The following is a 23899-nucleotide window of genomic DNA, read 5'->3' as shown; positions in this document are numbered from 1 at the left end:
CTGTTTCTATTGCACAGTTATGGAAGGTTCTGGGTTATGCACAGACTGGAATAAACATGCGATGGGGAGTGAGTCGCAAATGGATTTGCAGTTAGTCGCAGACCTGTGATGTTTCGCCATTGGCACACATACACAGGGTTGGGTATCACCCTTGGCACACAGACACAGGGTTGGGTATCGCCCTTGGCACACAGACACAGGGTTGGGTATCGCCACTGGCACACAGACACAGGGTTGGGTATCGCCACTGGCACACAGACACAGGGTTGGGTATCGCCACTGGCACACAGACACAGGGTTGGGTATCGCCATTGGCACACAGACACAGGGTTGGGTATCGCCCTTGGCACACACACACAGGGTTGGGTATCGCCATTGGCGCGCACACAGGGTTGGGTATCGGCCTTGGCGCAGGCGGCAGCTATGTGATCGCAGGGCACTGCTAATTAGCGAACAGGTATGAATAACCCCCTTTGTCTGGTCTATGCTTCTCCCTACATGTTGTCCTTGTGGATGTTGCTGCGGTGTGCTAAGTGTCTGTATTGTGGCACCTGACACATGTAGAACACAGTGACGGTCACACGTTGTCCTTGTTACAGTCACACTGTGGTAATCTCAGCGGTGTGGGGGGGGGGGGGGGGGGTGTGTGTTACAATGTCTCTGCCGGTGCTTTGTTGCACATTACTCCCGGTCATTGCACGTCCTGTCCCTCATGGGTTATAGTGTCGCAGTCAGTGCACTGATAGAACGTGTGCCCGGGACGCACACAATGTTACCACTGAGCTGCGGAGTGTTCTGTGTATGTAGCCTGTTATTCCCGGGACACCTCATCCTGTAGCATCTGTTGTTCTATTTTCTGGTACGTTGTGCACTTATTTCCCTATCCGCCATCTCTTAATATTACCGGCCTTCCATCTGAGGTGCGCACCACATAATAAACCATATTCTTGTTAAACCAACAGTGCCAAAGTGGTTACCCGCTGGGGGGTAGCCATATAGGTTTTTGCGGATTGCAGAACCCTGTACTAGATTTGAAGTCGGACCTATATTTATTTTCGCTGTTTAGTGATAAGCCCCAAGTGCACGTGGCAGTGAGTGAACACTTCCTTCCCTTGTTGCTTCATGTCACATAATTGCCAGAAATAGATTTGCAGACCGCAGCGCCTGTGTGTTATCTCTGGGGCGCAGCGTTCCGCCGCAGAAGCCTCAGCTGCCGCAAACGCTGGAGAATCTTTGCTGCTCCCACTCGGAGGAGATGTAACTGGCGGTCTCTGCGCTTCCCTTTATAGGTGGCTAGGAACGTGATTTATGTCCTGACCACAGAGCTGTGGCTGGTTCTGTTCCGCCCGCTGAACCCTTTCTTTGCCTTGTTTCAGATGGAGCAGTTATCAGATGAGGACCTGGACCATGGGGCGGAGGAGGACAGCGATAAGGAAGACCAGGACCTGGACAAGATGTTTGGGGCCTGGCTAGGGGAGCTGGACAAGCTGACCCAGGTAATGACAGAATGTGGTTCATCATCAATACAGAGATGAGACTTGTGTTATGTAGGGCAGTGGTTGTCTACCCTCAGGTACCTCCAACAGGTCATGTTTTCTGGATTTCTGTCTGTGGAAGCAGAGAGAATAATTGCTGACACAGCAAAGACGTTCTGGAGGTTCTAGAAGAAGATCTTAGAGTGTCAGAGAGAATGGGCGAGCGTGACGTGGTGTTCCTGTCATGTGCTCTATTACAGATGCCAGTGAGGTGGTGTGCGGGTGTAGGGCAGTGCCAGGGAAAATACATTTTGGCATAAACTGTAGTAGGTGGTCTCCAGGGGCCTCCAACCCTTCATCGGGGCTTAACTCTTTCCTCTGTATATGGCACATTATTGCAGTATATAGAGTTCATTCTAGAACCCTGCATCTTTTACTATCTGAGCAGTTCACCTTTCCTGCCTGGGGTGTTATTCTGTGCTGTGGTGCTTCTAGCACAGTCTCATTTGTATTTCAGCAGAGAGATACAGATCAACCTGTGCTACAAGCACCACAGTATAGAGTGACACCCCAGGCAGGAAAGAGGAACTGCGCGGGTTTTGAAGACTAGTATAAGTATCACACCACAGTAATAATGTACAGTAGTGGGACGAGCAGAAATGTGTCCGACAGTGGCTCCCGATGTCACGTGTGTCGCCCCCAGTGTAATGATTCCTCTATCTCTCCACTGCTAGAGTCTGGACACAGAGAAGCCGGAAGAGCCGGTGAAGAGATCGCCGCTGCGCCAGGAGACCAACCTCGCCAACTTCTCATATCGCTTTTCTATGTACAACTTGAATGGTAAGAGTTGTGCCAAGTCCATTACATACATGATTATAATTGAAGACACATTAGGGACAAGTCCAGAAATGTGGGTGCCACAGCGTGCCCACAACTGTACAGCGTTCCCCGATATCTACACTGCCCTGTGGTGGTACTGCCCCTCCCGGCACACGGCCCTGTGGTGGGACTGCCCCCCCCCCCCCCTGGCACGTGGTCCTGTGGCGGGGCTGCCCCCCCCCGGTACGCGGCCCTGTGGCGGGACTGCCCCCTGGCACGTGGTCCTGTGGCGGGACTGCCCCCCTGGCACGCGGCCCTGTGGTGGGACTGACCCCCCTTCTCAAACTCGGTCCTCAGGAGCACAGGTGCACTCATTACTCATTGACACATTTTTACAAGATCCACAGATGGAGCTAATTATTTCACTTGTGATTCTGTGAGGAGACCTGGAAAACCTGCACTGTCTGGGGTCCTGAGGACCGAGTTTGAGAACCTGTCGGTTACAATGCCAGCCCAGGTTTTCAGTATATCCATGCTTAAGCACAGGTGACTTAGGGCCAGATGCACTAAGCTTCAAAAGTGATAAAATGGAGTGATAAACGACCAACCAATCAGCTCCTGCCTGACATTTTTCAAACACAATCTGTGACATGGCAGGTAGGAGCTGATTGGCTGTCTGTTTATCACTCTCCATTTTATCACTTTTGAAGCTTAGTGCATCTGGCCCTTAGTGTCTGAGTTTGAGTATACCATCTGTGCACAAGCATGGTGACCCCAGACTGTGTTTGTGTATATATAGTATGTACAATAGCTGGTGATATATAATTAATATTTGTGTGTTGCAGAAGCTATAAACCAAGGGGAAACGGTGGACTTAGACGCCCTCATGGCCGATCTCTGCTCCATAGAGCAGGAACTAAGCAGCTTCGGGTCACAGTCCTCCAAGAACACCCTGAAGTCCCACGACCGCAGGTCCTCCCAGAAGCCGCCCGCTGGACGGACTAGCGCCAAGCAGAGCAGCCTGAGAGGATTGCCCTCTTCATCATCCGTCAGGTTATCCAAACCCACGCACGCCAACTTCTCGCTGGATGACATCACTGCGCAGCTGGAGCAGGCCTCTCTCAGCATGGATGAGGCAGCCAGGCAGACGATTGTAGAGGATGTTAAACCCGTGGTCACCACCCACCATAGGCGAACGGCGTCGGCGGGCACGGTCAGCGACAGCGACCTCCGCTCAGTCAGCAACTCCTCGCGTTCCAGCATCACCTCAGCCGCCTCCAGCATGGACTCCCTGGATATCGACAAGATGACGAGACCCCAGGAGCTGGAGCTGCTGCAGCAGGGCCAGCCCATATCCGAGGTGAGGCCTGTACCAATGGAAAGGGTTACGCGATAATATTACCTTACAGTTCGCTCGTCCTGTATTCTTGTGGGGTTTTTACATTTTTGTTGAGTTGTGCAGGAAATGTACAATAATTGTCAAATACTATGGGCCTGATTCAGCTTTATTCGCAAAAAAACAAAAACGCACAAGTGGGCAAACCAAGCTGCGCTGCAGGTGGGGCAGATGTAACAGGTGCAGAGAGTGTTAGATTTGGGTGGGGTGTGTTCAAACCAAAATCTAAATTGCAGTGTAAGAATACATTAGCCAGCGACAATATAACCTACCCAAGTCTAAATCTCTGCACCTTATACATCTTCCCCACCTGCAGTGCAGCATGGGTTTGCCCAGTGCTTTTTTTTGCTTTGCTAATATATCTGAATCAGTAGAAGCAGTGCACATATTTCACCTGGTGGTTTCACTTCTTGGACTTGTAGTTCGCCGTGTCTGATTGGTAGACAATGCTGCTGTTCCAAAAGTTGTCTTTGAAGGAGTTGCAGACTTCAGGTGTCTTTCGTCTTTTGTTGACGCACAGCTGGCATCTCCCTGTGGTAGAAGTGATTATGGTGTGTTATAGTGTAGAGTATCTGTGCCAAGGTGCGTGATCTCCAGCTTGGACGCCACCACGTTCTTTGTTATTGGCGAACAGTGAGCAGTCTTACAGAATACGGGCACTGAATTGGTTTTGTGTCCTATATTTCACCAAATGCGTTTTCCTGTTGTAGAAAATACATAGTAGAATAATCCTCGTTCTAACTGTACTACAAATATACATTGTGTTCAGCTGTTATACTTTCTCAGACACTTACCAATCGCTGTGAGCGTATCATGGGATGTGACCGTCACTACCTACCTTGCCGGTCCTTCTTTATACTCCTTCCCGATCACCAGATCTGAGCTTTGAACGTCTGTGGCTGGATACTGTATGCTTCTCCGCAGAGGACATCCATGTGGTCAGACCAACATACATGTGCATAAATTATACCCAGGTAACGGAACCTCCCATAGCGAATCCTCAATTGCCCAAAGCAGGAGTTCCCCACCTCGGTCATCAAGGCACTAACGGTGCAGGTTTTAGTGGCAGGTGGTTAAATCAACATAACTCGGCTACTAATTAAATCACCTGAGCTCAAGCCTGGATATCACTGAGACCTCCACTGTTTTTGTGCCTTGAGGACCGAGGTTGGGAATGCCTGGCCTAAAGTTATATTTTCAGTTATTTTTATAGCAATGGATTTTCATACATTCCATGTCCCCACCCAAAAGTAATCACCCAGGACACTACTGCTGGGCACAGCAATGACCATCACAGAACAGAAAGTGAATTCTGTGATCTACATAAATGATTCTGCACTTCCACAGACGTACGTTCGTTTCCATCGGTTTTATCTGCATTCCTTCTTATTCTGTAGTGTGCGCCGTGCACAGCAGTAATAAGATGCAGACGTATTAAATATAATTCTAGAGATGCTGACATACCACAGATATCTACAGCAGAAACACATCCATGTTTGGTATACCGATTATAGGTCACTATAATGACACTCCAGCTGTTCTTGCACTACACATCCCAGCATGCCCTGCTACAGTTGTACTATTTGGCCATACAGAGGGCGGGATGTACTAACGGGAAAATGCGGTAAAACACCCGTTTTACCGCATTTTCCTATGTATCAATACCCGTCCGCCCCGTTTTCGCAAGGAAGGGTATCGCCACCCTCTGGGTGGCGATACCCTATAGAAGCCTATGGGCTTCTTTCGCCGCCCGCCGTCCGCGCGCCCACCCCCTCCCGTCCTCCTTTAACCTCCTCCTCCCCCTGGTGTCACAGCCGGCAGGACATCCGGCTTCAGGGGGGAGGAGGAGACACAGGGGGACGCTGGCAGCCGCCGGGAGGTGACGGAGACCCCCGCAGCCCACATCACAGGTATCGCGGGGGTCTCCGTTACCGCAGCCCGATGCTGGCCGCATATGTTAGTACATATGCGGTAGCATCGCGGCGGCTGCCGTGCGAAGGGCGGAGATGTATGTTGATACATCCCGCCCTAAAACTGATGCAGCGCATGCTACACCTTGCAGCATGATATACCTCATACATCCAGCCTCAGTACACCATGCAGTGTAATATGCCTCATACATCCAGCCTCAGTACACCATGCAGTGTGATATACCTCATACATCCAGCCTCAGTACACCATGCAGTGTGATATGCCTCATACATCCAGCCTCAGTACACCGTGCAGCGTGATATACCTCATACATCCAGCCTCAGTACACCGTGCAGCGTGATATACCTCATACATCCAGCCTCAGTACACCGTGCAGCGTGATATACCTCAAACACCCAGCCTCAGTACACCGTGCAGCGTGATATACCTCATACACCCAGCCTCAGTACACCGTGCAGCGTGATATACCTCATACACCCAGCCTCAGTACACCGTGCAGCGTGATATACCTCATACACCCAGCCTCAGTACACCGTGCAGCGTGATATACCTCATACACCCAGCCTCAGTACACCGTGCAGCGTGATATACCTCATACACCCAGCCTCAGTACACCGTGCAGCGTGATATACCTCATACATCCAGCCTCAGTACACCGTGCAGCGTGATATACCTCATACACCCAGCCTCAGTACACCGTGCAGCGTGATATACCTCATACATCCAGCCTCAGTGCACCGTGCAGCGTGATATACCTCATACATCCAGCCTCAGTACACCGTGCAGCGTGATATACCTCATACATCCAGCCTCAGTACACCGTGCAGCGTGATATACCTCATACATCCAGCCTCAGTACACCGTGCAGCGTGATATACCTCATACATCCAGCCTCAGTACACCGTGCAGCGTGATATACCTCATACATCCAGCCTCAGTACACCGTGCAGCGTGATATACCTCATACATCCAGCCTCAGTACACCGTGCAGCGTGATATACCTCATACATCCAGCCTCAGTACACCGTGCAGCGTGATATACCTCATACATCCAGCCTCAGTACACCGTGCAGTGTGATATACCTCATACATCCAGCCTTAGTACACCGTGCAGCGTGATATGTATGTACATACTCACACTCCATCGTACACAAAATATACAAGTGTCACATATGACGTTACTCCGCACAGCCGCCTCCTGCGTGCTAGTGGCATCGCAACGTGGTAAAGGCACATTTTCGGCAATACAGACCCCTGATGAAAGTAGAATGTCACATGACCTGTTGCGCCATGAGTGACAGCTTGACATGACTTCAGCGAGGATGTATGCTGCCTATCCGAGTGTGAGTGGTGAGCGCTCGCAGGCATTGCAGTTCTTCTGTGTGATGCTCCCCAGGATGCGGACGTTGGGCTCCTGGTGGGGGGAATTCTTAGAAAAGGAGATTTCTCAGAAACACATGCCAGGGATTGTGACAGGGGCTCCAAGTTTCCTTTTTTTGGGGGGGTGGGGGGGGTTTATTGAATATCCTGTCATATTTATAAAATAATTTGATGATGAAATGTAAAACATACGTCTATTGTCAGACAAGCTGCACAGCGGGCACAAGCCCGATCACGGGGGGTTTCGTTTACTGCACTTTTATTGGTGTAAAACTGAAAAAAGAAAAAAGTTCGACGGCCTACACTACTAGTTGCGTCAGTCCATCCTGTGACCCCCGGGTTTTTTTTTAGAACATTTAGTACAGCCACATTGACGGCACTGGGGGTTAAAGATTTATCCCTTGCCCTTTGACCCCAGCTCTGTTTTGTATACACTACACTACACAGTGGGCTTGATTCAGATTGGATCGATAAGCAGCTTAAATTGCTACTTACCGAGTGCTGAAACGATGCCCCACTGAATATCCCCCCCACACCGCCAAATTATACTCTGGGGTGTGGTGTACCTCATAGAGAATTTCTAGGTCGACTCTCATTCGGTTGACATGGGTTTTTCAAAAAAAATTGTCTCAAAGTTGGCACTTTAGCACAATTGGCCCCAATTAGAGTGCGGCGTCCACTTTACCATCCATGTACACTCTGAGCGGGAACGTAGAAAATAATATATCCCCAAAAAATGTATATGTCGACCTTTTTCATGTGTCAAACTTTTGTAAATGTCGTCCTTGTGCACAAACTATTCACTGTCGCCCAGTTATCCGGATCCTGACTTTCTTTCCTGACTACAGGCATCGGGGAGCTACATAAGTGCACGTCTGGTTCCCATCCGCAGGCGCTATTCGCACATGAGCCCCCTGATGCAATCCATACCCATGACTCCGCCTCTCCCCCTTACAGACAGGTCACTGTAGCTGTGCGCAGAAGTGGCTGCCGTACACTCGGACTTATCTGCATGGCTGCAGCCAGCACACATCCTCAGCGCAGCACTGTAGCCGGCGCGCGCGCAGCCTCAGCGCAGCACTGTAGCCGGCGTGCGCGCAGCCTCAGCGCGGCCCTGTAGCCGGCGAGCGCGCAGCCCTGTAGCCGGCGAGCGCGCAGCCCTGTAGCCGGAAATGTCACCTCACTAATTACATACAGAGATACAGCTACAGCTGATCAGAGTGGGTTTCCTACCAACCGCCACATAACAGCCCTGTACCCAACACAATGCAGGAGGACTCAAACTGTGGGATTTTTGTACTAAGCCTCAGAGAGAGATAAAGTAGCAGAGTAATGACTGGGTTTGAAAAATGACAGTTATGAGCTGAATGGCAGAAGAAACCGCATGGTGACATATTGATGTGACGGGATGCGGTAATTTTGTCTACAGCAGGGGTTCCCAAACTTTTTTGAATCGCAGCACCCTTTAGCATCAAAACATTTTCACGGCACCCCTAGGCCGAATGTTAATTATTGATAAATTAAAAAGAAAAAAATTAAAATAAGTAAATTACATTTATATCTCATCCTTAGGGTTAGTTATATGGTAATAGACAGGATTTGCTACTGTTTGTCCACATGTTAGCATTGACAGCACTGGTTTTGCCTGGTATGTTGATCAGAAATAATTTTAATTGTTTCTGTTCCATCATCTCAGGGCACCCCTGCAAGTGTTCTGAGGCACCCCAGGGTGCCACAGCACAGAGTTTGGGAACCACTGGTCTACAGCATGATGGTCGACAGTCATTAGGTCGACACCATTAAGTCGACATTGGAAAATGTAGACATGTATCTAGGTCGACATAGGAAAAGGTCGTCATTGTTCTAGGTCGAAAGGTCGTTAGTTCGACAGGTCATTAGTTCGAAAGTATCTAGGTCGACAGACAAATGGTCGACATGGGTTTTTTAACTTTTTTTTAGCCGACATGTGCCAACAGGCGGTATTTCATGCCCTACCATCCACTAGGGCGTGGTGGGAGACTAAAATAGTGTAGCGAGCGATGCGGTGCACTTTAAACTGTGTCCATGTCGACTGTGTTGACATCCAGGTCAAAAAAAACTGTGAAAAACCCCATGTCAACCTTTTGACTGTCGACCTCGAACGAATGACCTGTCGAACAAATGACCTTTCTACCTCAGTACACCGTGCAGCGTGATATACCTCATACATCCAGCCTCAGTACACCGTGCAGCGTGAGATACCTCATACATCCAGCCTCAGTACACCGTGCAGCGTGATATACCTCATACATCCAGCCTCAGTACACCGTGCAGCGTGATATACCTCATACATCCAGCCTCAGTACACCGTGCAGCGTGATATACCTCATACACCCAGCCTCAGTACACCGTGCAGCGTGATATACCTCATACACCCAGCCTCAGTACACCGTGCAGCGTGATATACCTCATACATCCAGCCTCAGTACACCGTGCAGCGTGATATACCTCATACATCCAGCCTCAGTACACCGTGCAGCGTGATATACCTCATACATCCAGCCTCAGTACACCGTGCAGCGTGATATACCTCATACATCCAGCCTCAGTACACCGTGCAGCGTGATATACCTCATACATCCAGCCTCAGTACACCGTGCAGCGTGATATACCTCATACATCCAGCCTCAGTACACCGTGCAGTGTGATATACCTCATACATCCAGCCTTAGTACACCGTGCAGCGTGATATGTATGTACATACTCACACTCCATCGTACACAAAATATACAAGTGTCACATATGACGTTACTCCGCACAGCCGCCTCCTGCGTGCTAGTGGCATCGCAACGTGGTAAAGGCACATTTTCGGCAATACAGACCCCTGATGAAAGTAGAATGTCACATGACCTGTTGCGCCATGAGTGACAGCTTGACATGACTTCAGCGAGGATGTATGCTGCCTATCTGTGTGTGAGTGGTGAGCGCTCGCAGGCATTGCAGTTCTTCTGTGTAATGCTCCCCAGGATGCGGACGTTGGGCTCCTGGTGGGGGGAATTCTTAGAAAAGGAGATTTCTCAGAAACACATGCCAGGGATTGTGACAGGGGCTCCAAGTTTCCTTTTTTTTGGGGGGGTGGGGGGGGGTTTATTGAATATCCTGTCATATTTATAAAATCATTTGATGATGAAATGTAAAACATACGTCTATTGTCAGACAAGCTGCACAGCGTGCACAAGCCCGATCACGGGGGGTTTCGTTTACTGCGCTTTTATTGGTGTAAAACTGAAAAAAGAAAAAAGTTCGACGGCCTACACTACTAGTTGCGTCAGTCCATCCTGTGACCCCCGGGTTTTTTTTTAGAACATTTAGTACAGCCACATTGACGGCACTGGGGGTTAAAGATTTATCCCTTGCCCTTTGACCCCAGCTCTGTTTTGTATACACTACACTGCACAGTGGGCTTGATTCAGATTGGATCGATAAGCAGCTTAAATTGCTACTTACCGAGTGCTGAAACGATGCCCCACTGAATATCCCCCCCACACCGCCAAATTATACTCTGGGGTGTGGTGTACCTCATAGACAATTTCTAGGTCGATTCTCATTCGGTTGACATGGGTTTTTCAAAAAAAATTGTCTCAAAGTTGGCACTTTAGCACAATTGGCCCCAATGAGAGTGCGGCGTCCACTTTACCATCCATGTACACTCTGAGCGGGAACGTAGAAAATAATATATCCCCAAAAAATGTATATGTCGACCTTTTTCATGTGTCAAACTTTTGTAAATGTCGTCCTTGTGCACAAACTATTCACTGTCGCCCAGTTATCCGGATCCTGACTTTCTTTCCTGACTACAGGCATCGGGGAGCTACATAAGTGCACGTCTGGTTCCCATCCGCAGGCGCTATTTGCACATGAGCCCCCTGATGCAATCCAAACCCATGACTCCGCCTCTCCCCCTTACAGACAGGTCACTGTAGCTGTGCGCAGAAGTGGCTGCCGTACACTCGGACTTATCTGCATGGCTGCAGCCAGCACACATCCTCAGCGCAGCACTGTAGTCAGCGTGCGCGCAGCACTGTAGCCGGCGTGCGCGCAGCCTCAGCGTGGCACTGTAGCCGGCGAGCGCGCAGCCCTGTAGCCGGCGAGCGCCGCAGCCCTGTAGCCGGAAATGTCACCTCACTAATTACATACAGAGATACAGCTACAGCTGATCACAGAGTGGGTTTCCTACCAACCGCCACATAACAGCCCTGTACCCAACACAATGCAGGAGGACTCAAACTGTGGGATTTTTGTACTAAGCCTCAGAGAGAGATAAAGTAGCAGAGTAATGTCATGTTACAGACTGGGTTTGAAAAATGACAGTTATGAGCTGAATGGCAGAAGAAACCGCATGGCGACATATTGATGTGACGGGATGCGGTCATTTTGTCTACAGCAGGGGTTCCCAAACTTTTTTGAATCGCAGCACCCTTTAGCATCAAAACATTTTCACGGCACCCCTAGGCCGAATGTTAATTATTGATAAATTAAAAAGAAAAAAATTAAAGTAAGTAAATTACATTTATATCTCATCCTTAGGGTTAGTTATATGGTAATAGACAGGATTTGCTACTGTTTGTCCACATGTTAGCATTGACAGCACTGGTTTTGCCTGTTATGTTGATCAGAAATAATTTTAATTGGTTCTGTTCCACCATCTCAGGGCACCCCTGCAAGTGTTCTGAGGCACCCCAGGGTGCCACAGCACACAGTTTGGGAACCACTGGTCTACAGCATGATGGTCGACAGTCATTAGGTCGACACCATTAAGTCGACATTGGAAAATGTAGACATGTATCTAGGTCGACATAGGAAAAGGTCGTCATTGTTCTAGGTCGAAAGGTCGTTAGTTCGACAGGTCATTAGTTCGAAAAGGTCGACATGGGTTTTTAAACTTTTTTAAAACTTTTTTTTAGCCGACAGGCGGTATTTCATGCCCTACCATCCACTAGGGCGTGGTGGGAGACTAAAATAGTGTAGCGAGCGATGCGGTGCACTTTAAACTGTGTCCATGTCGACTGTGTTGACATCCAGGTCAAAAAAACTGTGAAAAACCCCATGTCAACCTTTTGACTGTCGACCTAGACATGTCGACCTCGAACGAATGACCTGTCGAACAAATGACCTTTCTACCTAGAACCATGTCGACCTAGACCCATGTTGACCTTTTCCCATGTCGAATTAATGGTGTCGACCTAATAACTGTCGACCATCATGCTGTAGACCAAATGATCCCAACCCGCTGTGACTCGGACATTATAAGCCGGGCGTCCCCTATGTGCAGGGTAAAGCATATAGTAATGCACATAGAAGACCAAAGAGGATTCATTTATGTTCTGTGCATATTCTACAACTATTGTTACTGTATCATCTGTTACATTGTAGCAGGTAATTGGGTTGTATAAGTTACAATTGCCTTTTGAATCGCTACCCTTCTTTACTTTATCAGTTAACAGCAAGTAATAGCAGCGGAGGTAGTGGTGTTAGATACAGTAATAGCACCGGAGGTAATGGTGTTAGATACAGTAATAGCACCGGAGGTAATGGTGTTAGATATGCAGTAATAGCACCGGAGGTAATGGTGTTAGATACAGTAATAGCACCGGAGGTAATGGTGTTAGATACAGTAATAGCACCGGAGGTAATGGTGTTAGATACAGTAATAGCACCGGAGGTAATGGTGTTGGATACAGTAATAGCACCAGAGGTAATGGTGTTAGATACAGTAATAGCAACGGAGGTAATGGTGTTAGATACAGTAATAGCACCGGAGGTAATGGTGTTAGATACAGTAATAGCACCGGAGGCAATGGTGTTAGATACACAGTAATAGCACCGGAGGTAATGGTGTTAGATACACAGTAATAGCACCGGAGGTAATGGTGTTAGATACACAGTAATAGCGCCAGAGGTAATGGTGTTAGATATGCAGTAATAGCACCGGAGGTAATGGTGTTAGATATGCAGTAATAGCACCGGAGGTAATGGTGTTAGATACAGTAATAGCACCGGAGGTAATGGTGTTAGATATGCAGTAATAGCACCGGAGGTAATGGTGTTAGATATGCAGTAATAGCACCGGAGGTAATGGTGTTAGATATGCAGTAATAGCACCGGAGGTAATGGTGTTAGATATGCAGTAATAGCACCAGAGGTAATGGTGTTAGATATGCAGTAATAGCACCGGAGGTAATGGTGTTAGATATGCAGTAATAGCACCGGAGGTAATGGTGTTAGATATGCAGTAATAGCACCGGAGGTAATGGTGTTAGATATGCAGTAATAGCACCGGAGGTAATGGTGTTAGATATGCAGTAATAGCACCGGAGGTAATGGTGTTAGATATGCAGTAATAGCACCGGAGGTAATGGTGTTAGATACACAGTAATAGCACCGGAGGTAATGGTGTTAGATACACAGTAATAGCGCCAGAGGTAATGGTGTTAGATATGCAGTAATAGCACCGGAGGTAATGGTGTTAGATATGCAGTAATAGCACCGGAGGTAATGGTGTTAGATACAGTAATAGCACCGGAGGTAATGGTGTTAGATACAGTAATAGCACCGGAGGTAATGGTGTTGGATACAGTAATAGCACCGGAGGTAATGGTGTTAGATACGCAGTAATGTCACCGGAGGTAATGGTGTTAGATACAGTAATAGCACCGGAGGTAATGGTGTTAGATACAGTAATAGCACCGGAGGTAATGGTGTTGGATACAGTAATAGCATCGGAGGTAATGGTGTTGGATACAGTAATAGCACCGGAGGTAATGGTGTTGGATACAGTAATAGCACCGGAGGTAATGGTGTTGGATACAGTAATAGCACCGGAGGTAATGGTGTTGGATACAGTAATAGCACCGGAGGTAATGGTGTTGGATACGCAGTAATGTCACCAGAGGTAATGGTGTTAGATACAGTAGCACCGGTGTCAGCATTACCAGACTGTCTGTATGTATATGGGACAGGTGAAGCCTGGGGCGGTGTACTGTACTGTATATTTGCGGATGTGTGTCCCCTGTATAGGGGGTGTTCTGTCTCTCTGCACGCCTATACTGTAATAATCAGAGCACCGATCATCAGGACTTGCACACGTTGTTCATGTAACTGTGTTTTTCTCCTCTTCTCTCCTGTCTCTGCGCAAGCATTCCTATCTGGACAGGGAGACCTCTCTCCTGCTCAGAAACATTGCAGGGAAGCCCTCGCACTTGCTGACTAAGGTGATGAAGCTTGCTCGTTCTGTCTGCATGCCCCCTCTCCCCGCAGCTGCACTGTGCCACCTGTGCCCCAACCGACACATTGGGGGGGGGTACAGTGCTGCTGGCGCTAACCCACTACCTCTCTTCTCCGTGTCACCTGCCGCTTCTGCTCACGCCGCATGTTGCTAGACCTGTGTGTGCTGCTTGTGTGTGTGTACTGCGTGTGTGTGTGTACTACGTCTATAGACCCTAGCTTATGGTGCACCGAATGCAACCTGGCTTTGGTGTGGTCTTATTGCCCGTGAGTTGTGTGCCAGCCTTAATGCATGCAGCTCATTCTGTCCTCCATGTATATTGCAGGACTGCTGAGCCTGTGCGGGGGTCAGTGGCCAGAAGGTGTCTCTGTACAGGTACTGTGTGGGTGTCAGTCGCCTGCAGGTGTCTCTGTACAGACACTGTGCGGGGGTCAGTCGCCTGCAGGTGTCTCTGTACAGACACTGTGCGGGGGTCAGTCGCCTGCAGGTGTCTCTGTACAGACACTGTGCGGGGGTCAGTGGCCAGAAGGTGTCTCTGTACAGACACTGTGCGGGGGTCAGTGGCCAGAATGTGTCTCTGTACAGACACTGTGCGGGGGTCAGTGGCCAGAAGGTGTCTCTGTACAGACACTGTGCGGGGGTCAGTGGCCAGAAGGTGTCTCTGTACAGACACTGTGCGGGGGTCAGTGGCCAGCAGGTGTCTCTGACGTCTGGTATTCGGAGGATCCGGGAAGCTGCTCCAGTCTGGATTACAGATCACTTAATAAAGAGACCAAATGGCTATTAATACTGAAACTCCCCCTGAATGGCACATGCCCTACCCCACACAGGAGAATAATCACATGTACAGACTGGAGTCCATGCCAGGGTACTGGGAGGGAGGGCAGCCTGGGACGCCATGGTGGGTAGCTCTCTGCTGCTTTGGGGGATGCATTACCAGAGCAAGCATCTAGGATATGGTTAGGGGGACACTCTGAATCATCGCTCTGACAGCTCTCCGCACGTTGGCACTGCGTGATCACCTGACCTCAGTCACAGGAACATTAGCCCAATATAGCTGATGCTCGGGGCACTTATGGCAGGGAGAAGGGAGAGTTTCTCTACAATGGTCCATTGATAAGTGCCATGTTTCCTGCCTGCACTGTGTGTATGGTGCCAAGTATACTGTAAACCTGATTTGTGACTCAAGACGCTTAAGAACGTAATGCAGTACAGAAACTATGGACATATCACAGAGGTTTAGCTTGGCATGAGAAACACAGAGCATGGAGATAATATAGAGATCATGGCGGCCATCACGAGTTGTTCGGGCGTGAAGTTACCATCCAGGTTTCTGGGGAGCTGATTTCCCCTTATCGGCTTCACCAGAAGTTTCTGAGGAGCGGGTTGCCCCTCATTGGCTTCATTTGTAGTTGCTGGGAAGCTGATTTCCCCTCATTGACTTCATTTGCCTAATCAGGAGTTGCATGAGAGCTGATTTTCTCTCATTGTCTTCACCAGGAGTTGCTGAGGAGCGGATTTCCCCTCATTGGCTTTATCAAGAGTTTCTGGGGTGCTAATTGACCCTCCCCTCATTGGCTTCACCAGGAGTTGCTGGGGAGTAGATTTCCCCTCATCTGCTGCATCTGGACTTGCTGGGGAGCTGATCGATCCTCCACGGCTTCAATGGGGGTTGCTGGGGAGCTGATTGATCCTCCACAGCATCATTGGAAATTGCTTTAGAGCTAATTGACCCTCCTCTGCTTCATCCGGTGTTGCTGGAAAGCTGATTTGCCCTCTTCAACTTCATTTGGTTTTCCTGGGGAGCTGAGTTATCCTACTTTGCTTCATCTGTGGAGCTGTGTTACCCTCCTCTGCTTCATCAGGAGTTGCTCCTGTATATTATTCCTCTGAGGTCAGTGGTGAAGTGTAGGCAGGCTCACCATAAGTTTCCTCTCGCTACTATACCTCATTCACTACTTTTAATACTTCAGTTCAGCAAATGGGCATATTTCACTTTACCATTCTGTGATATATAACATTATCCGTGTTACCCGTGGACGAGCCGCTAAACAATAACAGGAATAAACTAAACAAGGAGCGGCTTCATTTTATAGAAACTTATTTTTTATCATCTTCTTCTGCCAACAGTTTTGCTTTCATGACCTGGAACGATGTACTGAGGAGTAATTGAATCCAGCAGCCATTCTATCACGTGTGTTTACTTAATTACGCCGGTTACATCACGCAGGCTTGTTGCACAATACTCCCCCACTAAGTTGGCCACAAACTTTTATATGACTTTCAGTAATGTATGGAGCCAAGCGTAATACCCAGCCATTTGCGGGAGCCGTCACAATTCCGACCAGATTCTCTTTAGGCTTAAAGCGGGAACTAGTTTAAAGGCAGAATCAAGTTATTATCTGTAACAGTCATTGCCCTGGTGGCCTGGCATGGGCTGATAGGAAGTTGTTGATGGTAAGTGGGAGCGCACGGGGAGAGAACCAAGATGGTGGACAACCCTGATACTGAGCTTACAGTCTAGGGGAGTGGGGGTATAGTATAACTGGTAAGAGATGACGTAGGATGACTGAGAGTGAGTGGAGGCTTGTTAAGAAGACCAGGTGTGCTGCGGCACTGATGGCTTAAGAAGAGACCACAGAGTAGGAGGTTGCAGTAGCCCAGGTGGGAGATCACTGGGCCATGAGTGAGGACGAGTTTGATCCTAGAGCTGAGAGTATGAATGTGGGGGGTGAAGGCGAGGGAAGAGTTGATGACAGGTTTTTTTTACTCAATCTGCGTCTAGATATTAAAGTGTCCATACCTGCCATGGCCTTCAGAAAGCCACCTCATTTATAATATATGTTGAGCCCTCTCTCTGTTTAGCTAAAACATTTTCCTATGACAATGATGTGTCTTGAGCAATACATTCGGTGATGGACCGCGAGGTAGCGGTATGGGTGAGAGAGGCCGTTACTGCGCTCGTTAAGTCTTAATTATTTCTCTCTCTCAACCATTGTGATGAGTTTGGTGGATCGGTGGTAAGTCAGCCAAGCATAGAAGTCTCTCAATGTCCCCCACACCCACAAATGGAATCTTCTCATTGATTATGGTCCATCTGAAACACAATGACTGAGACATCGAAGGGTTTAGTGATGTTACTGTAATAAGTATATTCCTAGCTGGCAATTCCTGTTCTGTGCACACCGGGTGGGGAAGAGATCAGGGTAATGCATCTTACTTCCGGCCACCTACTTCATGTTTCCGTATGGCCATGGCTAATGGTTCCGTAGGCTGATACAGCAAAGGACGACGCAGACTAGGAACCTATTGAGGAACCAAGAAGCGCACAGATCATTATTTCCATAGACGATAGATCAGGGACAAAGCACAAGAACGTCACTCAGGATTTCTGCAGTCATTCTGTCAATACGTCTACATTCAAAGACTGATTAACGATGTCCTGTGCTGCAATGAATCTACTGCATTATGAACGCACACATCTGCACAGTGTGTGTGTATGTATGTTATATAATATTATACAGACTTTACGGTCTTGAACTGTGCGTGATCTGTGCCCCATTGCCCTGCGTACGTTGACCCTGTGCGTTTGCTCCATGGCTAATTCTCTAACCCTTGTATCAGGTGTGTGTGCATGAACATGTTGCTGACCTGGTGGTGCCTCGTTTGTGGTTGCTGACCGTTATATTCTCAGCATAATGACACAAAGATGGATCTATAAGACACATCCTTTACAGGCGCTGACCACTTCAATTAAATTGTCTGTTTCTTTGTCCCCACAGGAGGAGCAGGCTGCCATAATTAAGGCGGAGAAGATTCGGGTGGCGCTAGAAAAGATCAAAGAGGCTCAAGTAAAAAAGGTGGGCAGAAAGGGGTGGGAAAGGGGCCTCCGACATCTGAAAATGCATCTTAGTTACAATGTGCTGCGATTGGGATGTTCCAGGAGACTGCGCTGTCTAATGTTATGTGCGACACTTGTATCTGAGTGCGACAGAGTCTGGATATGGAGCCGAGTCTGGATATGGAGCTGATTCGAACACAATGTGGATAAAAGCTGCAGCACTTAGTGTACAGATCAGAGACTCAGTCGCACATAGCTATGTGTCCCATAGTCTCTTGATGTGTCCTAGCTGCATCACGTGTCGCGGACCTGGCGTGCCAAGACTGGCTGCTTGGCGTAACGGCAGCAGGGATGTATGAGGACACACCTGACTCATGCTTCCTGGATCGCTTTCCTGATGTTTGTTGGTGCGGGGACTTGGGTATGAATGAACCTTTCCACCACGTCCCATAAAGTCTCAGTTGGGTTTATATCAGGTGGACGTTGTGGCCGCGCCATTGGTCTGAACTCTCTAGAATGCCCCTTGAACCAATTCTGGACAACTTGGTACAGATGACTCAGTGCATTATCCTACTGGAATATGCCGTTGTTGTGGGTGGTACATGAAGTCCACCAAGCACTGCAACATAGCGGTTACCAGTCAACGCCGTGTTTAGGTGGATTAGCTGATTTATGGAACAACCGCTAGCACGCATGCTGCTTTAGTCACTCGGATTTATGGCCCTATGAAGTCTGTTTTCCTACCCGAACCCTACCATTAGCCTGAATACCTGGAACTGTCACTCACACCACAGCACGTGCCGCCAGTCCTCCAGGGTCCAGTTAGCGCTGTGTCTGGTGACTAGTGATAACAGGGGCTCTCTGGTGGTTCCTCTGCTAGAAGGACGCTACAGAACCCTGCACTGTTCTGTTCTAGCCTTCAGATGTGATGTGAGCCAGTGTCTGTTACCATGGACAGTTCTGCCCAGATGCCGCTGGTGGGTAGCACTGACATCCATGAGATATCGCGTAACACACGTGACACTGTAGATCGAGGAATGTTGAATGTTCTCACAAGTTCGGAAGAGGAACGTTCCCTCTGTCGGTCTCGATCACGCTCTGTTCGGACTCTGATAAGTCACATCGCTTAGGAGGTGCTCTCCACATGTCCAACAGATGCAGATCTGGCCGTTCCTAAGATGTTACAGCGCCACCTACCTGTACCTTTACATACTGCTAGCCCAGGACTTCTGGTAATTAATGTGTATTGCTGAGTGCTCTCGGTGGTGCGTTAATGGCTCCTATACGCTCGGCTGTTTTGCTGTGTTGGGGATATTGCATCGCCGCGCTGGTATCCAATGGGAGCATGTATCGCAGTGATGCATTTCAGGATCTCCCTGTCTTATCCGCCTTGTTACTCATTTCCTCCTCAGCTTGTGATCCGAGTGCACATGTCTGATGAAAGCTCCAAGACGATGATGGTGGATGAGCGGCAGACGGTGCGGCAGGTGCTGGACAATCTGATGGACAAATCGCACTGCGGCTTCAGCCTGGATTGGTCGCTGGTGGAGACCATTTCCGAGCTGCAGATGGGTGAGTAGGTCGGCTTATACAGTCCGGCTGTGGTGACGTATGGAAATCTGTGCAGTACAAAGGGACTCATCCCCTACCTGCTCATTTGCTGAATAGGATGGGCTCCGCCTCTTGCAGCATCTTGTCGCAGCTACTACCTGTTTGGTTGTCGTAGTGTCAGTGCCAAACATCCATCCCATTGGGACCTACGGAGGTATCCTGATGCTGCGTGGCTAAGTGCTGTGGCCTGCGCTAAAATGGGCCCAATATTCCAGGGGCGCAGTGCACTGCCCCTTCAGTAGTGGGTCCCATGTATTCAGAATAAGGGGTTGGTGAATTGATCTGCAACGGACACGTGGAATGGAATTTGTATCCTCTGTATATGTCTAGTGTCCGTGTGTAACCGAAACACTGCCATCTGCTGGCAGCGAGTGAAACTACATTTCTTTCACACATACACAAACACAGAGGCAATCACAAAGTAGCAGACTAGCTTTCGAAGCATTTGCTTTGGTCCTCTGCTTTGATTGGCAGCCAGTAGCACTGCCTTTGCCTGTCACTTTGTCCATAAATAGTTTTGGTCCTAGACCGGCACCCCTGCAGGAACCAAGCGGCGCCACTCGTCGCACAGTTTGGGAACCACTGTAATATAGGCTTACTATTGCTTGTTTGGGGATAGATGAGGCAGCGGGTACCATGGCCGCTATATAATCCTGCTCGCTCACCAGAACGCCGTCCCGCCATGTATAACCTGGTCTCCTCCATCAGATCGCATCTTTGAAGATCATGAAAACCTGGTGGAGAACTTATTGAACTGGACCCGGGACAGTCAGAACAAACTCATGTTTGTGGAGCGCATAGAGAAATACGCATTGTTCAAGAACCCACAAGTAAGGCGGATTGAGGGGGGGGCATGTGTGTTATCCTAAAGGAATGAGATGCGGGTGTACAGTAGTATCAGCATGACGGCGGTGTGTCTAGCACTGTGTGCCCAGCATAGTATTACCGATACCCTGCACAATGATTACACACCTATTCCCACCAGCGAGGACTCGGCGTCGGAGGTGATAGTCCTTGGGTTCCGGGTCACCCTGACACCGGCTTTATATCTGTGCGTGTGGGACACAGACACCAAGGTCTCTCCCATCTGTAGCTTATTAGAACAATGACTCTTCTTACTAGAAGTAGACACAATGTGCGCGACAATGCTGCAAGGTCACTGCGGGAACACTGCTACAATGTAACACACAGGACTTGTTTCCAACGCGTTATGTCTTCATACATACACCGACGCAGTGCCGACACACACACGTGGTCGCTAAGCACCAGGCAGTGATTAGGGGAATACAGCGAGAATAGATATAACCAGGGCAGGAAGCATGGGTACAGATTAGTGGCGCGGCACACATGGGTTCTATAGGTGCGTTATACATATGTGCCCAGCTGGGGACGGTTATTAGTGCCTATTCCTCATACACGTGATTATTACAGGAGGTGATACGGAATACAGAGCTCGTTGTACGTGTAGACGGTTCTGACGGTCTCTCACATCTCCGTCCTCCGGATTTACTAATGATTGTTGTTTTGTTGCAGAACTACCTGTTAGGGAGGAAGGAGACTTCGGAGATGGCAGACCGTAATAAGGAGGTGTTACTAGAGGTGAGGGTCACCCCAACCGCTTTGTCCGCAATGTGCTACCTGCTGTATAAATCAAAGATCAATGTATTAAAATCACCTTTGTTTGACGCACAGATTACACAGCGGCGTTGTACCCTCTCTATGCACCCCTGCTATCCCTATCACCCCATCTCCACACCCTGTTGCCCCATCTTCTCTTATCCCCCCATGCCCTTCATTACTCACTACCGACTAATAACCTGATTTATTGCCCTTCCTCCTCCTCCGTTTTCCCCGCACACCCCCTCGTCTGAGCCCCATTCCCTGCTCGTTATGTAATATACTGGTCTGTGATATCCGGACACAAGCTGGCAGTATGGGGGTTAATCCCTAAACTGTATTATTATAATAGCAAAATCAACTTGTATTAATGTGTAATGAATGTGCATTAGAGCGAGGCACCAGCACTTCTGCGGCACGAGGCACAAACCTGCAGCAAACATAATGGCAGGAAAAGAGCGGTACTCGAAACTTCCATTGTTTAGCTGCATAAAGACCCAGCTGGAGAGCAGGGGGCGGATGGGGCCTGCGCTAATATTTCACATATTTCTAGTATACTGTATATATTTTGGGGTTGGCTTTGCAATTGTTCCACGTCTGGCAAACAGACGCTTATTAACCTCTCACAAGTACGAGAAGAACTGCAGCTGCGATCCCGGAGAGTACGGCGATAACTAGGCTTCAGCCAATCAGATTTGTGCTCAGGATCAAGCACCGATGTCTGGTTGGTTACTAGATGACCTGGTCGCATGACTTGTAACAAGGGTTTGTGCTGTTGATTTTGGATCAGAATATTAATTGACAGAAAATTCTTTATTACTGAGCATTCCATCACCACGAACTCCGTTATTGCCGCAGTGTAATAAGATATTAGAGTGTCTCTCTGCTCACCAGCAATGGTGATGGTATGCCAACCATACTGGATCCTACAGCCGGCTGGCTGGATGCCAATATAAAACACGACCGGTACTCTGATGCGCACTTCCTATATATAATAATATACCATCCCCAGCTACTTTGAGGGCGGTGCGCTAGTATAATACACCATCCCCAGCTACTGTGAGGGCGGTGCGCTAGTATAATACACCATCCCCAGCTACTGTGAGGGCGGTGCGCTAGTATAATACACCATCCCCAGCTACTGTGAGGTTGGTGCGCTAGTATAATACACCATCCCCAGCTACTGTGAGGGCGGTGCGCTAGTATAATACACCATCCCCAGCTATTGTGAGGTTGGTGCGCTAGTATAATACAACATCCCTGGTTACTGTGAGGGCGGTGTGCTAGTATAATACAACATCCCCCAGTGACTGTTAGGGTGGTGCACTAGAATAATACAACATCCCCAGTTACTGTGAGGGCCGTGCGCTAGTATAATACACTATCCCCAGTTACTGTGAGGATGGTGCACTAGAATAATACACTATCCCCAGTTACTGTGAGGATGGTGCACTAGAATAATACACTATCCCCAGTTACTGTGAGGGCGGTGCGCTAGAATAATACACTATCCCCAGTTACTGTGAGGGCGGTGCGCTAGAATAATACAACATCGCCAGCTACTGTGAGGGTGGTGCGCTAGTATAATACACTATCCCCAGTTACTGTGAGGGCGGTGCGCTAGTATAATACACCATCCCCAGTTACTGTGAGGGTGGTGCGCTAGAATAATACACCATCCCCAGTTACTGTGAGGGTGGTGCGCTAGAATAATACACTATCCCCAGTTACTGTGAGGGTGGTGCGCTAGTATAATACAACATCCCCAGCTACTGTGAGGGTGGTGCGCTAGTATAATACAACATCTCCAGTTACTGTGAGGGCGGTGCGCTAGTATAATACAACATCCCCAGCTACTGTGAGGGTGGTGCGCTAGTATAATACAACATCCCCAGTTACTGTGAGGGCGGTGCGCTAGTATAATACAACATCCCCAGTTACTGTGATGGCGGTGCGCTAGTATAATACAACATCCCCGGTTACTGTGAGGGCGGTGCGCTAGTATAATACAACATCCCCAGCTACTGTGAGGGTGGTGCGCTAGTATAATACAACATCCCCAGTTACTGTGAGGGCGGTGCGCTAGTATAATACAACATCCCCAGTTACTGTGATGGCGGTGCGCTAGTATAATACAACATCCCCGGTTACTGTGAGGGCGGTGCGCTAGTATAATACAACATCCCCCAGTGACTGTGAGGGTGGTGCACTAGAATAATACAACATCCCCAGTTACTGTGAGGGCTGTGCGCTAGTATAATACAACATCCCCAGCTACTGTGAGGGCGGTGCGCTAGTATAATACACTATCCCCAGTTACTGTGAGGGCTGTGCGCTAGTATAATACACTATCCCCAGTTACTGTGAGGGCGGTGCGCTAGAATAACACAACATCCCCAGTTACTGTGAGGGCGGTGCGCTAGAATAACACAACATCCCCAGTTACTGTGAGGGCGGTGCGCTAGAATAACACAACATCCCCAGTTACTGTGAGGGTGGCGCACTAGTATAATACAACATCCCCAGTTACTGTGAGGGCGGTGCGCTAGTATAATACACTATCC

At 48.8% G+C, this 23899-nt stretch overlaps 1 protein-coding gene across 5 annotated transcripts in view; it reads left to right on the top strand.

Annotated features, from left to right (window-relative positions):
• Window positions 1-23899, top strand: part of RAPH1 (Ras association (RalGDS/AF-6) and pleckstrin homology domains 1) — a 92949-nt gene that overhangs the window by 54646 nt on the left and 14404 nt on the right. For 3 of the 5 annotated variants that reach the window (XM_083154207.1, XM_083154209.1, XM_083154212.1), the window contains exons 2-9: window positions 1377-1496; window positions 2210-2315; window positions 3140-3654; window positions 14178-14252; window positions 18049-18126; window positions 19520-19679; window positions 20427-20548; window positions 21252-21317. In XM_083154207.1, coding sequence (XP_083010333.1) covers window positions 1377-1496; window positions 2210-2315; window positions 3140-3654; window positions 14178-14252; window positions 18049-18126; window positions 19520-19679; window positions 20427-20548; window positions 21252-21317 — 1242 coding nt within the window. The remainder of the gene's footprint in view (window positions 1-1376; window positions 1497-2209; window positions 2316-3139; window positions 3655-14177; window positions 14253-18048; window positions 18127-19519; window positions 19680-20426; window positions 20549-21251; window positions 21318-23899) is intronic. The other 2 variants (XM_083154210.1, XM_083154211.1) reach the window with 1 other exon arrangement.

Source organism: Crinia signifera, chromosome 7 (assembly GCF_055691185.1).
Source record: "Crinia signifera chromosome 7, ASM5569118v1, whole genome shotgun sequence".
NCBI classification, from domain to species: Eukaryota; Metazoa; Chordata; class Amphibia; order Anura; family Myobatrachidae; genus Crinia; species Crinia signifera.
The sequence above is the reverse complement of the archived record's forward strand: the minus strand, read 5'-3'. Positions and strand labels throughout refer to the sequence as shown.